The sequence below is a fragment of the Haliotis cracherodii genome, unplaced genomic scaffold, assembly GCF_022045235.1.
Source record: "Haliotis cracherodii isolate W230 unplaced genomic scaffold, xgHalCrac1.p SCAF_9, whole genome shotgun sequence".
NCBI classification, from domain to species: domain Eukaryota; kingdom Metazoa; phylum Mollusca; class Gastropoda; order Lepetellida; family Haliotidae; genus Haliotis; species Haliotis cracherodii.
In genome coordinates this window covers 44886235-44899437 of record NW_027266343.1, presented here as the reverse complement: position 1 = coordinate 44899437, position 13203 = coordinate 44886235, and the positions used below count along the sequence as shown (strand labels likewise).

The 13203-nt window shown below is 45.4% G+C and overlaps 1 protein-coding gene across 1 annotated transcript in view; it reads right to left on the bottom strand.

Annotated features, from left to right (window-relative positions):
* LOC139452149 (zinc metalloproteinase-disintegrin-like MTP8) overlaps window positions 1-13203 on the bottom strand; it is a 41512-nt gene that overhangs the window by 10841 nt on the left and 17468 nt on the right. The window contains exons 8-15 of the mRNA XM_071233491.1: window positions 12871-12942; window positions 11667-11741; window positions 10387-10559; window positions 10009-10233; window positions 7764-7932; window positions 7098-7187; window positions 6154-6234; window positions 5310-5430 (exon numbers count right to left, since the gene is read on the bottom strand). Coding sequence (XP_071089592.1) covers window positions 5310-5430; window positions 6154-6234; window positions 7098-7187; window positions 7764-7932; window positions 10009-10233; window positions 10387-10559; window positions 11667-11741; window positions 12871-12942 — 1006 coding nt within the window. The remainder of the gene's footprint in view (window positions 1-5309; window positions 5431-6153; window positions 6235-7097; window positions 7188-7763; window positions 7933-10008; window positions 10234-10386; window positions 10560-11666; window positions 11742-12870; window positions 12943-13203) is intronic.

Here is a 13203-nt window from a genome sequence, read left to right as displayed (position 1 = left end):
CAGTTTAAACCAGGATGCAGTGAACAAACATGAGGCTGCAGAAACCCAAAGTACGTTTCTCAAGGTTTCCGCATCTGAAAGAACTTTCATCTCACGTTGAGGCTCCGAACTTTCTTCTCACGTTGAGCCTCCGTGGTCTAGTGGTGGAGAGTCCGCCCGGCCGCGTCATACTAAAAGACGTTAATACCCTGCCTGGCGCTCGACATTAAGAGATTAAGACAAGGACTGGTCGGCTGTATACTGTGTCTGAGTGGGGTATTCATGTTATACTGCGGCATGGTATCTAAGTGGACTAGCACTATAAATCGGCATCAGTCCGGACACACACACACACACACACACACACACACACACACACACACACACACACACACACACACACAAAAAAAACCAAAAAAAAAAAACCCAACAAACCCAGCATGCACTTTGCTGTATCAGTACAATTATCTTGAACGCGACGTCAAACCCCACTTTACTCTATCACCTGATACGCCTTGATATATAACTGAAATACTGTTCTAAGCGGCGTTAAAGCCTATTCTCTCCCAAAGGATTCGTTGAAATAGGTATATACTCAACAACAAAAGTTCCTGTGACACCAATATTTTAGTGTATTTTTGAAACAAGTAAAGTTTGGTTTTCAATATTGTAGTACAGTCGTGCCTCGTTTATACGGACACTTGCGTCATTTCACAATTCGTCCGTATAAACGAATTTCCGTATAACTGAAACCAGCTTCTTAATGGAAGAGTTACTTCCCTTCAATTATGCAACTCATGACAAAATTCCTTATACATATTGTTTTTATTAATTTCGGCGAAATCGTGTGTGAAGCGATCGGAAGATCGCACAACTCACCGTTATTAACAGCAACCACGGTCAGAATACCGCTATTGACGCCTTGAAACGAACTTAAGTTGACAGAGAATGGATACATATATCATAAATGACATATTTTGACTCGTTAAAAGTCATATTTGTTTTTGTTTGACGATTCTATGTCAACATGAAATTCTCGCGATCACGTGCGCGTGAGCCTTGACGGTGACTGGTCAGACTGGTTCCATGTAAAAAATAATACCCGAGAATAGCGATCAGCTGCTTCGCTTAGGGTTATTTTTATTTTAAATATGTACATGTATGAAATCAAGTTGACTTTTATGCAATCCCCATGCATTTCACTACCCAAGAATGGGTATAAAAACATGTGCGTTAACGGGATTCCATATGCATAGTTTAGCTTCGGGCTGACAACAACCACTCAGAAAAACAACAAAATTACGCAATTATTCAACATTACGAAATGCCACGACTGTCCGAAAAGAGCGTCTGCGAGCTATAGGTATGCTTGAAGCAGGATCGAGTCAACATGATGTTGCAAGACAATTTAACGTCCACAGAAACACCATATGGTGTTTATGGCAACGTTGGCAAAAGACGAATGCAGTCAGAGACCACCCTCGGAGTGGCAGGCCATGCGTAACCAATAATCGACAAGACAACTGGATTCGAACAACACACCTACGAAATCGATTCCAGCCAGCAACAGTGACTGCAAGAAGCATCCCTGGCCTTCGACGAATATCTTCACAAACCGTGCGTCGTCGCCTCGGATGTGCATGGATGGTCGCCAGAAGACCTGCCAGACGTCCCATTTTGACAGGAAACCACCGTCAAGCACGTATACAGTGTAGCAGATAGCGTCTACGCTGGACGGCCATGCAGTGGGGACAAGTTCTATTCACTGACGAGTCTCGTTTTCCCCTCAGCCACAGCCATGGACGGATTCGAGTGTACCGACGTCGAGGTGAACGTTACGTCAATCATTGTGTCATGGAAGAATATCGGTTTGGGGGCGGCAGCGTTATGGTATGGGGTGGGACAGCAAGACAGAGGACCCGTTTGATAGTGGTAGAGGGAAATCTCAATGGACAGCGCTACCGCGACGAGATCATCGACCCTGTTGTTCTACCGTTTTTGCGTCGACATGGCCTAGGTATTGCCTTTCAACATGACAACGCCCGGCCTCATATTGCTCGACTTGTTCAGGTTTCTCTTCAACAAAACAACGTGAATGTCATCCCCTGGCCGGTTCGCTCCCCTGATCTCTCACCAATCGAGCACATGTGGGATGAGATGGATCGGCGCCTTCAAAGTCAATCACGTGTTCCATAAACACTCCAGGAACTTCGAAACATGCTCCAGCAGATATTGACAGATATCCTACAGGACTTAGTGCGACGACTGGTCCATTCCATGAGACGAAGATGTGTTGCTTGCATCGCAACCAGAGGTGGACACACACGCTATTGATTTGTAAATTGACATTTTTGCAGGTTCATATTTTTATGAAATCACGCATTTTCAGAAGTCAGTATGGCAAATTAAACCATTTGAACACTTACAGGAGTCTTTTATCTGTTGCAAACCGACATTATTTCAGATTTGGTAAAAAAAATAACTTTGCATTAAATCTTAATCAATGTTTCAGGAACTTTTGTTGTTCAATATATACTCTTCAAAAAAGAAACTTGACATATTCTAGCCACATAAAGAAACTGTGCACGGAGAAAATATAGATATAAGGGCACACCGTCCATATATGAAATATAGGTTTGAACACAGCAATTATTGGAGACATTCAAACGCTCATGCACGTGCCATGCGATATGACGTCATTGATAGGGGCCTATGCACGTGCATCCTGTGCAGCTGTACACAGCATGTGCAACTCAAAATTCGCTGTCACTTTGGAAAGCATGATCCGTGGTCATTCAAAAATTCAAAATTTCTCAGGCGCAGACACAAGCATATCACAAGCAAATCATGCCAAGATTGACAGCTGCACAGCGTCATGAAGCCATTGGAATGATCCGAGCGGGAATTATGCAACAACAGGTGGCAACACATTTCCAATGCCACACGATATCGGCATTGGTGAGGCGTTATCAGAACACAAATGACGTTGCCGACCACCCACGTTCAGGACGTCCCCGAGTAACGACGCCAAGACAGGACAGATGGATTCGAGTTACACATCTCCGACACAGGTTCCAAACGGCAGTAACGACGTCCCAGACAATTCCTGGACTGCGCCGTATCCATCCGAACACTGTCAGGAATCGTTTACGTCAGTACGGGATTCGACCCCTGTATTGTGGAGAGGAATCGTTTTGGAGGTGGCTCTGTGATGATTTGGGGTGGGATAACAGCACGGCACCGAACCCCTTTGGTGGTTGTTCAGGGCAATCTCACCGGTGTTGGCTACAGAGATCAGATTCTGAGGCCTGTGGTCATTCCTTTCCTGCAACGTCATGGCCCGGGATTGACATTTCAACAGGACAACGCTCGTCCTCACACGGCTAGGGTCGCAATGGATTTCCTTCACCATAACAATGTCATGTTACTGCCATGGCCTGCAATTTCTCCAGATCTCTCCCCAATAGAGCATGTGTGGGATGAAATTGAGCGCCGTCTGCGTCGTCTTCCACATCCTCCAGATAACGTCCGTGACTTGGCACAGGATTTGAGGAGGATATGGCAGGCCATTCCCCAGGCCTTCCATGCCCATTTGGTGGACTCCATGCGTCGCCGATGCACTGCTGTGATTCATGCGCAGGGTGGTCATACCCGTTATTGACTTTGTGACTTTGTGGTTTGACCCCTTACTCCATTTTGATCTTCTGACGTCATCGTCACAGATGTTGTTCAGGTCCCGTTGACATTTTCTTATGGTCCGATCATTCAGCTGCTACAGCGTCTGCATCATTTTGTTCTTGCTGCATTTAGGCATGCAGGCACCCCCCCCCCTGCTGAATGGGTATAAAAATCCACATCAACGGTTGTTCATACAGTCCTTATAACGGCAGTAGAGGCGGTGACAGAATGCCAAGACTGAATGCAGCTCAACGGAACATGGGGAGATTACAAGCTGGAGCAACTCAGCAAGAAGTGGCCAGGCACTTTGGCGTATCCAGACAGACAATCTCCGCACTGTGGACCCGATACAACAACACCTACAGAGTTCACGACAGACCAAGGTCAGGAAGACCAAGGGTGGCAACCCAAGCACATCCGGCTGTGACACCTCCGAGACCGCACTACCACAGCCACGTCTACAACCACACAGATCCCTGGGGTACGCAGAATATCAGATCAAACGGTACGCAACAGACTGAGGGAGGCTGGAATTTTTGCACGAAGACCTGTTCGACGTCACGTATTGACCGTCTGCTTTGGTGCCAACAGAGGGTTAGATGGGCACGTGCAAGGTGGAGAAATGTACTGTTTACTGACGAGTCCCGTTTCCTACTCACACGTGCTGATGGGCGCGCACGTGTCTACAGACGTCGGGGTGAACGTTACGCCCCCAACTGTGTGCAGCAGGTTGTCCCATTTGGCGGCGGGAGTGTCATGGTATGGGCCGGAATTCATCACTGTGGTAGGACGCCTCTCGTGCATGTGGCAGGTGAATTGACAGGTGTGCGTTACAGAGACTTGATCCTACAGCTTTACGTTCTTCCTCACGTCAACGTTCATGGCGGACAGTTCCAGCCGGACAACGCTCGACCGCATATTGCACGTGTTTATCAGGACTTCTTACACCACAACAACATCCAGACATTGCCTTGGCCAGCCCGGTCACCAGATTTGTTCCCGATTGAGCATCTGTAGGACGAGTTGGATCGACGCGTTCGCAGAAGGAATCCACCGCCCCAAAAACTTCCGGCGCTTCTTGATGCAATTCAGCATGAATGGCAGCACATCCAACAGCGTGTTTTTGACAACTTGATTGCATCTATGGGTCGTCGGTGTCAAGCGGTGATTGATGCACGTGCTGGGCACAATCGATACTGACATTTTCTGTACCCATGTGACATTAACTGTATCGTGTACGTGTGTGTGTCCAGGTGACACGATTAATGTTTTGAATATTGTGTACATTGATCTTCAAACAGTGTTTCAATTATGGTTTCTGTGTCCTATTTTGAAACAATCGCATTATATTACATTTTGAAAGTCAGTGTCAAGTTTCTTTTTTTGAAGAATATATAATCATTCACCTGATGAGGGGACAAGAGTGAGTGAGTGAGTTATAGTTTTACATCGCAAAGGCAATATGGACGCCATATCACGATGAGGGGACAAGAAGTAGTCCTGAAACGCTGAGTACAATAAAGAAGTTGTTACCCATAGTCTAATACTCCTCGTCATAGGAATATACAGTTTAATTTCAAATTCCGATTTGACGTCAAAACTCAATCGATCAGGCTAAAAATACTATTTCCTCACTGACTGTGTGTACATACCGGGCCCCCACAGGTACTGACACTGGGCGTGGGCACTCCGACACTTGCCCTTGTAGCAGAAGCCCTGACTCAGCCCGGCCCCACAGTCCTGCATGTCCTTCAGGTGGAGGTTGGCGGGACACTACATGCAACACACACAAGAACATAGAACGGCCACACGTACAGGCGAAGTTTGAGTGATCGTGATCAGTAAGCTTGACTTCTTTGAGTTCTAATGCTTTGTTCCTGCACCGCGCTGAAACACGTTCTAAAGTGTGTGACCTGTTTCGAAATATGATCATGAAATATGTCAATCTGTGTAACCATGTAGTTATATGCCTATCTGTGTGGCCATGTAGTTAGGCATATATCTACATGTCCATACAGATAGGTTCATATCTGTATGGCCATGTAGTGGTGTGCCTATCTGTATGGTCATGTAGTGGTGTGCCGACCTGTATGACCATGTAGTGGTGTGCCGACCTGTATGGCCATGTAGTTGTGTGCCGACCTGTATGGCCATGTAGTGGTGTGCCGACCTGTATGGCCATGTAGTGGTGTGCCGACCTGTATGGCCACGTAGTTGTGTGCCGACCTGTATGGCCACGTAGTGGTGTGCCGACCTGTATGGCCACGTAGTGGTGTGCCGACCTGTATGGCCACGTAGTGGTGTGCCGACCTGTATGGCCACGTAGTGGTGTGCCGACCTGTATGGCCACGTAGTGGTGTGCCGACCTGTATGGCCACGTAGTGGTGTGCCGACCTGTATGGCCACGTAGTGGTGTGCCGACCTGTATGGCGTGAGCTAGCTAGTTGGTCACATCGCTATACGTTTTTATATCTACAGCTGTACAGCAGTTTTTACCTCGGACACTTTACCGTCACAAAACTCCTCCAGATCACATTCGTTCTGCTTTGGGCGACATATCATGCCAGCTGACACAATCTGGAGAAACATCAAATATGAAACAAAACACACATAAACAAAAGATCCACGATTACAATGATGATCGTGTCAATGACAAAACACAATTATAGATAAACACATACATATAGAACACATGTTATACCCATACAGCTGTAGAAAGGCATTTGAAACCTTGGTCACGATACAGGCTTTGGGAATTCGTGTTATTCGATATTACAAACGGAGTGTCGATATCAGAACATTGAGCACATAAGGCCAAAAAGCCATATTTGTTATCTTAATCTCTGACATATATATTGTGAAGCCTAAAAAAATAACGCTGGTGGCAGAACATACGGACAATGTAGGAATAAACGGGATAAACGTTGTGATGCAACTCGAGAAAAACAAGAAAAAAACGTTTCAGGGTCAGGGGCTCCAGATGAGGGTTGGTCTAGCAACCAGAAACACAAATATTTATGGCGTGATGATTCTTGAATGATCTTAGAGCAACGCCCTCCTAATCGAAATATCGAGTATAAAACAACTCAGAAAAGATAATCAACCAATATTCTAAACTGCTTCGTAAAGCGTTTGTTTAAATGATTTCCTTAGGGTTCATGTTTTGTAACACAATTCATATTACATCAGTTTGCTGGGGCCGCACAGGTGGCTTAACTGTCAAAAGCACTTAAAAGATTTGCCGGGACAGATTACACTGACCGTGGTTCAAATCCAAGATTCTCATTGTTATCCTTGGTTTCCTAGCACCCTACCCGAACCCTTCTCTTGGGTTTCACGATCTGGATCACTTCAAGCTTCCACTTCCAACATTAAGCTGAAATACTATTCTTAGCTGTGTCAAACCCAACTCACTCATTCGCTGTTTTAATGTGGACTACCTTACAACTCTTGCAGCATCCCCCGGTGTTGCACTGAGCACTTGGGCGGAGCTTGCAGCCAAACATACAGCATGGGTCCTTCTGGCAATCCTACGAAGACATCAGATGTACAGGACACTAGAGGCTGACGTAATCATTATCGTTATAACACAGGATACCATAGAATAACGCATAGTTCCCGAAGTAAATAAGTTCAGTTATGTATAATGCTTAATAAAAATAATGTTATAATTGAACCCTCGAGTATTAAGGAGCCCCCAAGTCTCTTGATGCAGACTTTATCTATGTAGTGACTAGCAGTGTACATGTCGTAAACACCCGTGAAGATCCGGGATAGAACAGGTCTTCAGCAACCCATGCTTGCCGTTAAAAGCGACAATGCTTGGGATCGGGTGGTCAGGCTCGCTGACTTGGTTGATGCATGTCATCGTAACCCAACTGCGTAGATCGATGCTCATGATGTCAATCACTGGATTGTCTGGTCAAGATTCAATTATTTTCAGACCGCCGTCATAGAGCTGGATTATTGCTGACTGCGGCGTTAAACAACAAAGACACTAAGAAACAAACAATCTTAATGTAGACTTTATCTATGTAGAGTCTGGACCGTGTACACGTCGTAAAGCAGCAGGGTTGGTCATCATCAATTGTAAAGCTTCCACTCACCGGTATCTCTCCGCAGTCGCAGACCTCGCCCTGCTCCTTCACCCCGTTCCCACACACCGGCCCCCCGTACACGTGCAGGGGGGCGTCATACAGGCAGCTAGCCCCTCCCTCGCGAAACATCTTGGCCACAGCATCCTTGCTGCACTGGCTGAAGCTCCGGGGGTCGACCCTGGGGATACAGATTGTGTCATGTATGCGCCAGACCCGACCCATTGTGGCCAGATTATCATCCTTGTCTATCAGTCTATATATAACGTACCGCAAAAGAAACGTCACCCTAAGTAACATTCCTTGAAAAGTTGTCATTTAAATATCTGGGTAATTTTTGTCAGAGTTTCTAAAATTTAACATTACCTTGTCAGGAAAAATGAAATTTGATGGTAAAAAAGCAGATGACAATAAAACCGATCGCCCAAACGCATCACGGCAACGGCCATGGTAACCCGATGCACGTGAGTTCCGTGCAAATTGAAATGCACATGCGTTCCCCCATTTCTTGCCCTATAAAAATCCACCCAGATCGGATAACATTCATACGTTATTGAATTGCAACCACGTGCCAAGATTGACAAGAAATCAGCGACATCAAGCCGATTGCAAGCTGGACAAACCGCCCGGCAAGTAGCCAATGCATTTCAAGTCCACGTGAGGACTATATACAGGTTCCAGTAACTGTACCAGACCACCAACACTACAGATGACCGACCACGTTGTGGAAGACCAAGGATCACCACCCGTCAGAATAGTCAGATTGTGCGACAGCATCTTGAAGGTCGCTTTGTTACTGCTGCGGAAACTGCTCGACAGACCATGGGGACACACCAGCAACACATTAATGCGGACACCGTGCGTCGACGTTTGACGAGCAGACACCTCCACTGTCACAGGCCACACCGAGGGCCCATTCTGTCACCACGCCATCGCCGGGACCGTCTTCAGTGGGCAACACAGCACCAGCATTGGCGCCACCAGCAGTGGAGAATAGTCCTCTTCCCAGATGAGGGCCGTTACTGTATCTCAACAGCAGATGGCTGAGAGAGTCTGGCGACGCCGTGGGGAACGTTATTCGGATGCTTGTGTTGTTGAGAGAGACACGTGGGGTGGTCCGAGCATCATGGTGTGGGGTTGGAATTAGTCTTGCACAGAGGGTCGGCCCTTTGGTCTTCCAGAACATCGGTCCAGGGAGAGGCAATGGTGTAACAGCAGCTCGGTACATGAGACTTCTTCCAGGAGAATGGCATCAGAACCATGCAGTGGCCTGCCCTCAGTCCCGATTTAAATCCCATTGAGCACCTGTGGGACGAGATTCAAAGACGGCTGAATGACGTCCGACCCAGGCCGACAACTGCAGCTGAACTGCGTCAGGCGTTCCTCAGAGTGTGGGTTCAAGTGCCTATGGCCTTCATCAACCGCCTCATCCATTCCATGTGTCGACGTTGCACGGTAGTCATCAATGCACATGGCGACACACGAGATACTGACTTGTGATGCCATTTTCTCACAGACTTGTGTCTTCACTTTAAGAACATTTGACACTTTAATTTCAACCTTGATGTTTCGCCAAGTATCATCTTTTTAATATGTCTCAAAGTATGTTTACAGTGTTTGGACAAATACGGTTTCTCATATATCTGTCCATGGTGGCGTTTCTTTTGCGATTCAGTATACATATATATATACGCTTATGGGTTTCACTACGATCTGTTCCGTGAGATACGTGTTAGAATAGGTCTTACGCAACCCATGCTGAGACAAACAACGGGATCGGGTGGTCTCGCTGACTTGGTTGATACATGTCATCGCATCCCGTGGATCGATACTCATGATGTCAATCACTGGATTATTTGGTCCAGACTCGATTATTTACAGACCGCCGTCCTATATCTGGAATATGGCCAAGCAAACAAACTTACAAGCTATGGCGGATCAAGGGTTGCGTGCGTGTGTGCGTGCGTGCGTGCGTGCGTGCGTGTGTGATGGGGTACGAAAATCACATAATGACTCTAATTACATGAAAAAGGTTTAACACCTTAGAAATGCAGGCGATCTCCTTAGAACCCCCTTATCTCCTTGTCCCCCTTTAATGATCAAACTTAAAGCTTAAACTTCTCTTCGTGGCCTCACTTGTATAAATTAATTTGGGTAAATATTAGTCGACATAAAAACAGTTCAACATGAAAAGTGAGTTTCAAAACACATTGTTATTGTGAAACATGAAAATGTGAAAACGTCTGCACCAACGTACGAGGTATCCGCTGCCATGATGCATTTCCCCGTCCTGTCTCCGCATGCGCACGTGCTGGTATCGTGTACGAGACCCAGCGCATGACCGATCTCGTGCGCGAGAGTAATGGCCGACTTGAGATGAGGGTCAACGCCGGGGTTGTGTTGAATGACGGTGGCGGAGAGCGGAGTGCACATTACGTCCACATGAGCCATACCCACAATGTTGTGCTCAAACTTAATGCCTCTAGAAAATAATGTTTTATATAGAAACACAACACTTTGAACATATAAAGTAAACTTCAGTTATATTTATTATTATACAGAGAAACAAGTTTCAACAAATGATTTTCATATTTAACTTAAAGATGCGTTCGATTATACGTTATACGAAACTCACGCAACGAATGCCGCCAAGTCGTAGTTAAAGTTAGGTATCAAGGAAGTCTTCCCATAGTCGATGAAGTTAACAAGAAGCGCCTTAGCGTCCGTTTCCATGGTAATCTCATCCTTCGTTTCCCAGATTTCCACCCCAACCAACGCAATGCGGATCCCAAAGTCAACTTTGTACATCTACAATAGGTAATGTGTAAAGTAAGTTTATAAATAATATTTTAACCTATACATATAATATATAAAAATAAATAATAAAATCATTTTTATTTTACATCGCCGCCTTTGTGTATTCTATTTCTTTAATTGGGTGGAGACCGCCTCAATGGTCTAGTGGAAAGAGCGTCTGCCCGGAGAGCGGAAGGTCCGGGTTTCGATCCTCGGCCGCGTTATACCAAAATGCGTTAAAAGGTGGTACCCAGCCTGGCGCTCGGCATTAGTGAGTGAGTTAAAATTTAGCGTCGCATCGGCATTATTTCAGCGATTTAGCGACGAGCCGAAGTTGATATATTCAAAAGTGAGTTATAAATTCAAGGTTATATCTAAAAACAAGTTTTTCAAGCATAGTTGGGCGTAACAATAACATTCACACAGTTTAAAACAACGCTCGGCATTAAGGAGGTACTACTGTGTGTAATTGGGGTATTCATGTTAAACTGCGGCATGGTATATCTGTGGGCTAGCCCGGCAATAGTCCGCACTGGTACAGGCACACGCACACGCACAAGCACACGCACGAACGCACGCACGCACGCACGCATGTATAAGCGCAATAATCTTGAACGCGACGTTAAACCCCATTTCACCTCACACCTCTTTAATTGTAGGTATGGACTTAAATCAGCATACGCAGAATTAATTCCATTAACAGAAAACTTTAGTATTTTTAATGTGCAGTTTACCTTGTAAATAGCATGTCGACTTACTTCACTCTATATAAGAAACTACTCTAAACGGGCTCTTCCCCAACCACACAGATATAAACACCACAGTTGACATGTACAGTATTATTCAAGATCAAATTGTTTGCTGTTACCTGTAGTGGTATATACAGACAATAATATATCACACATGTTACAGCACACTGCTACTTGAAATAGACTTGACTGGTAGCAACATAGATTGGTATAGTACGACCAGGTGTGTGTTGGATACTTTTATTGCTTGAAGAAACAATACTGACAAAGGCTTGGAGGTAAAAGGTTCGATGGCACACTAAAGGTAACTAGTGTTGTATCAGTACAAGTATATATCACAACTATAAAATGATATAGATGAGAATATTACCAAGTCAAGATGCGCCGTCATTTCCTCTGCATACGTTACAGCGCTCGTTTTGTCTTTCCTCAGGTAGTTGGTATACTGGAACATACACCAGGTCCGCATCAACAAAGAACAAAACAACTTTATCCTTTCCCTATCTCGTAGTAAATGTATGTAACTGATATTCGTTAGAATAATAATGTCGTGATTATCAAATAATATTTGGTGTCACTATATTCTTTTTAAGATTTTAACTTATATAAATAGTTCGCTGAATAATTTAAAAAACCGTAAACAGTGCTCAAAGTCAATGCTTTGAGCGGGTTTATACCGCCGTCCGTCAGGACCCCACCCATACATCCCTGTCTGTTACAGTGAGTGAGTGAGTGAGTATGGTTTTACGCCGCTTTTAGCAATATTCCAGCAATATCACGGCGGGGGACACCAGAAATGGGCTCCACACACTGTACCCATGTCGGGAATCGAACCCGGGTCTTCGGCGTGACGAGCGAACGCTTTAACCACTAGGCTACCCGACCGCCCCTTGGCTGTTACAGCATCAAGTAGTAATTGTGTTCTTGTTTTGAAGCTTTTTGTTCATGCCTTACAAAATGGTAAGGTTAATTAACAAAATCAAAATTCCGGTCGGAAATTAACCGATCCCCGATACTTCCTACTGACAGTTTCCCTTATCCTCAAAGAGAGGGCGGTCGGGTAGCCTAGTGGTTAAAGCGTTCGCTCGTCACGCCGAAGACCCGAGTTCGATTCCCGACATGGGTACAATGTGTGAAGCCCATTTCTGGTGTCCCCCGCCGTGATATTGCTGGAATATTGCTAAAAGCGGCGTAAAACCAAACTCACTCACACACTCAAAGAGAAATGTGATTGCCTAACAATTAAGGTCATCTTGGTGTGAAAAGTTAGCACTTTTAGCACTTTGGTGAACCCCACAAGTAAAGGCTTATGGTGCTGACAAAACTAGAAAAATAATCAGGGTGAATCTTGAATTCGAACCCAGAATCAAAGGTTTGTGCCATCCTAAAGGACGCAACTGTGACCAGTGCCTAAAACGACCGGGCCACCCGAGCCCCCTAATAACACAACCAACAAAGGCTTCCAGGAAACTCATATTAAACAATACAATACAATTATGTTAACAAGACTGCTCGAGTTGATGGTCACCAATACCTATGGGTAATCTGTGTGCCATCGCTAATAATGTACTTACCATCTGAAACCCGAACACAACGTACAGCTCCAACAGTTTCACGTCTGCGCTACGTGTATGGCGCACCCGGTGCTGGAAAGAAACAGATCATGTGATCATGTGACTGGGGTTACATTTACGACATCGCAGACACTGTCAGATAGATACTAGTCTGTACTGGGAGAATCGATTATTTGGTAGACAGCTTGAAGCAAACATATACTTTATTAAGTGGAATCCCGACAAACATTGGGGCAGGGGATGCCCAGTCATCTAAGGCATCATTCGCTGTAGAGAGTTGCGTCCCTTATACGTGCCAGGATCCTATGATCTACCCTGATAACGATCTCCTCC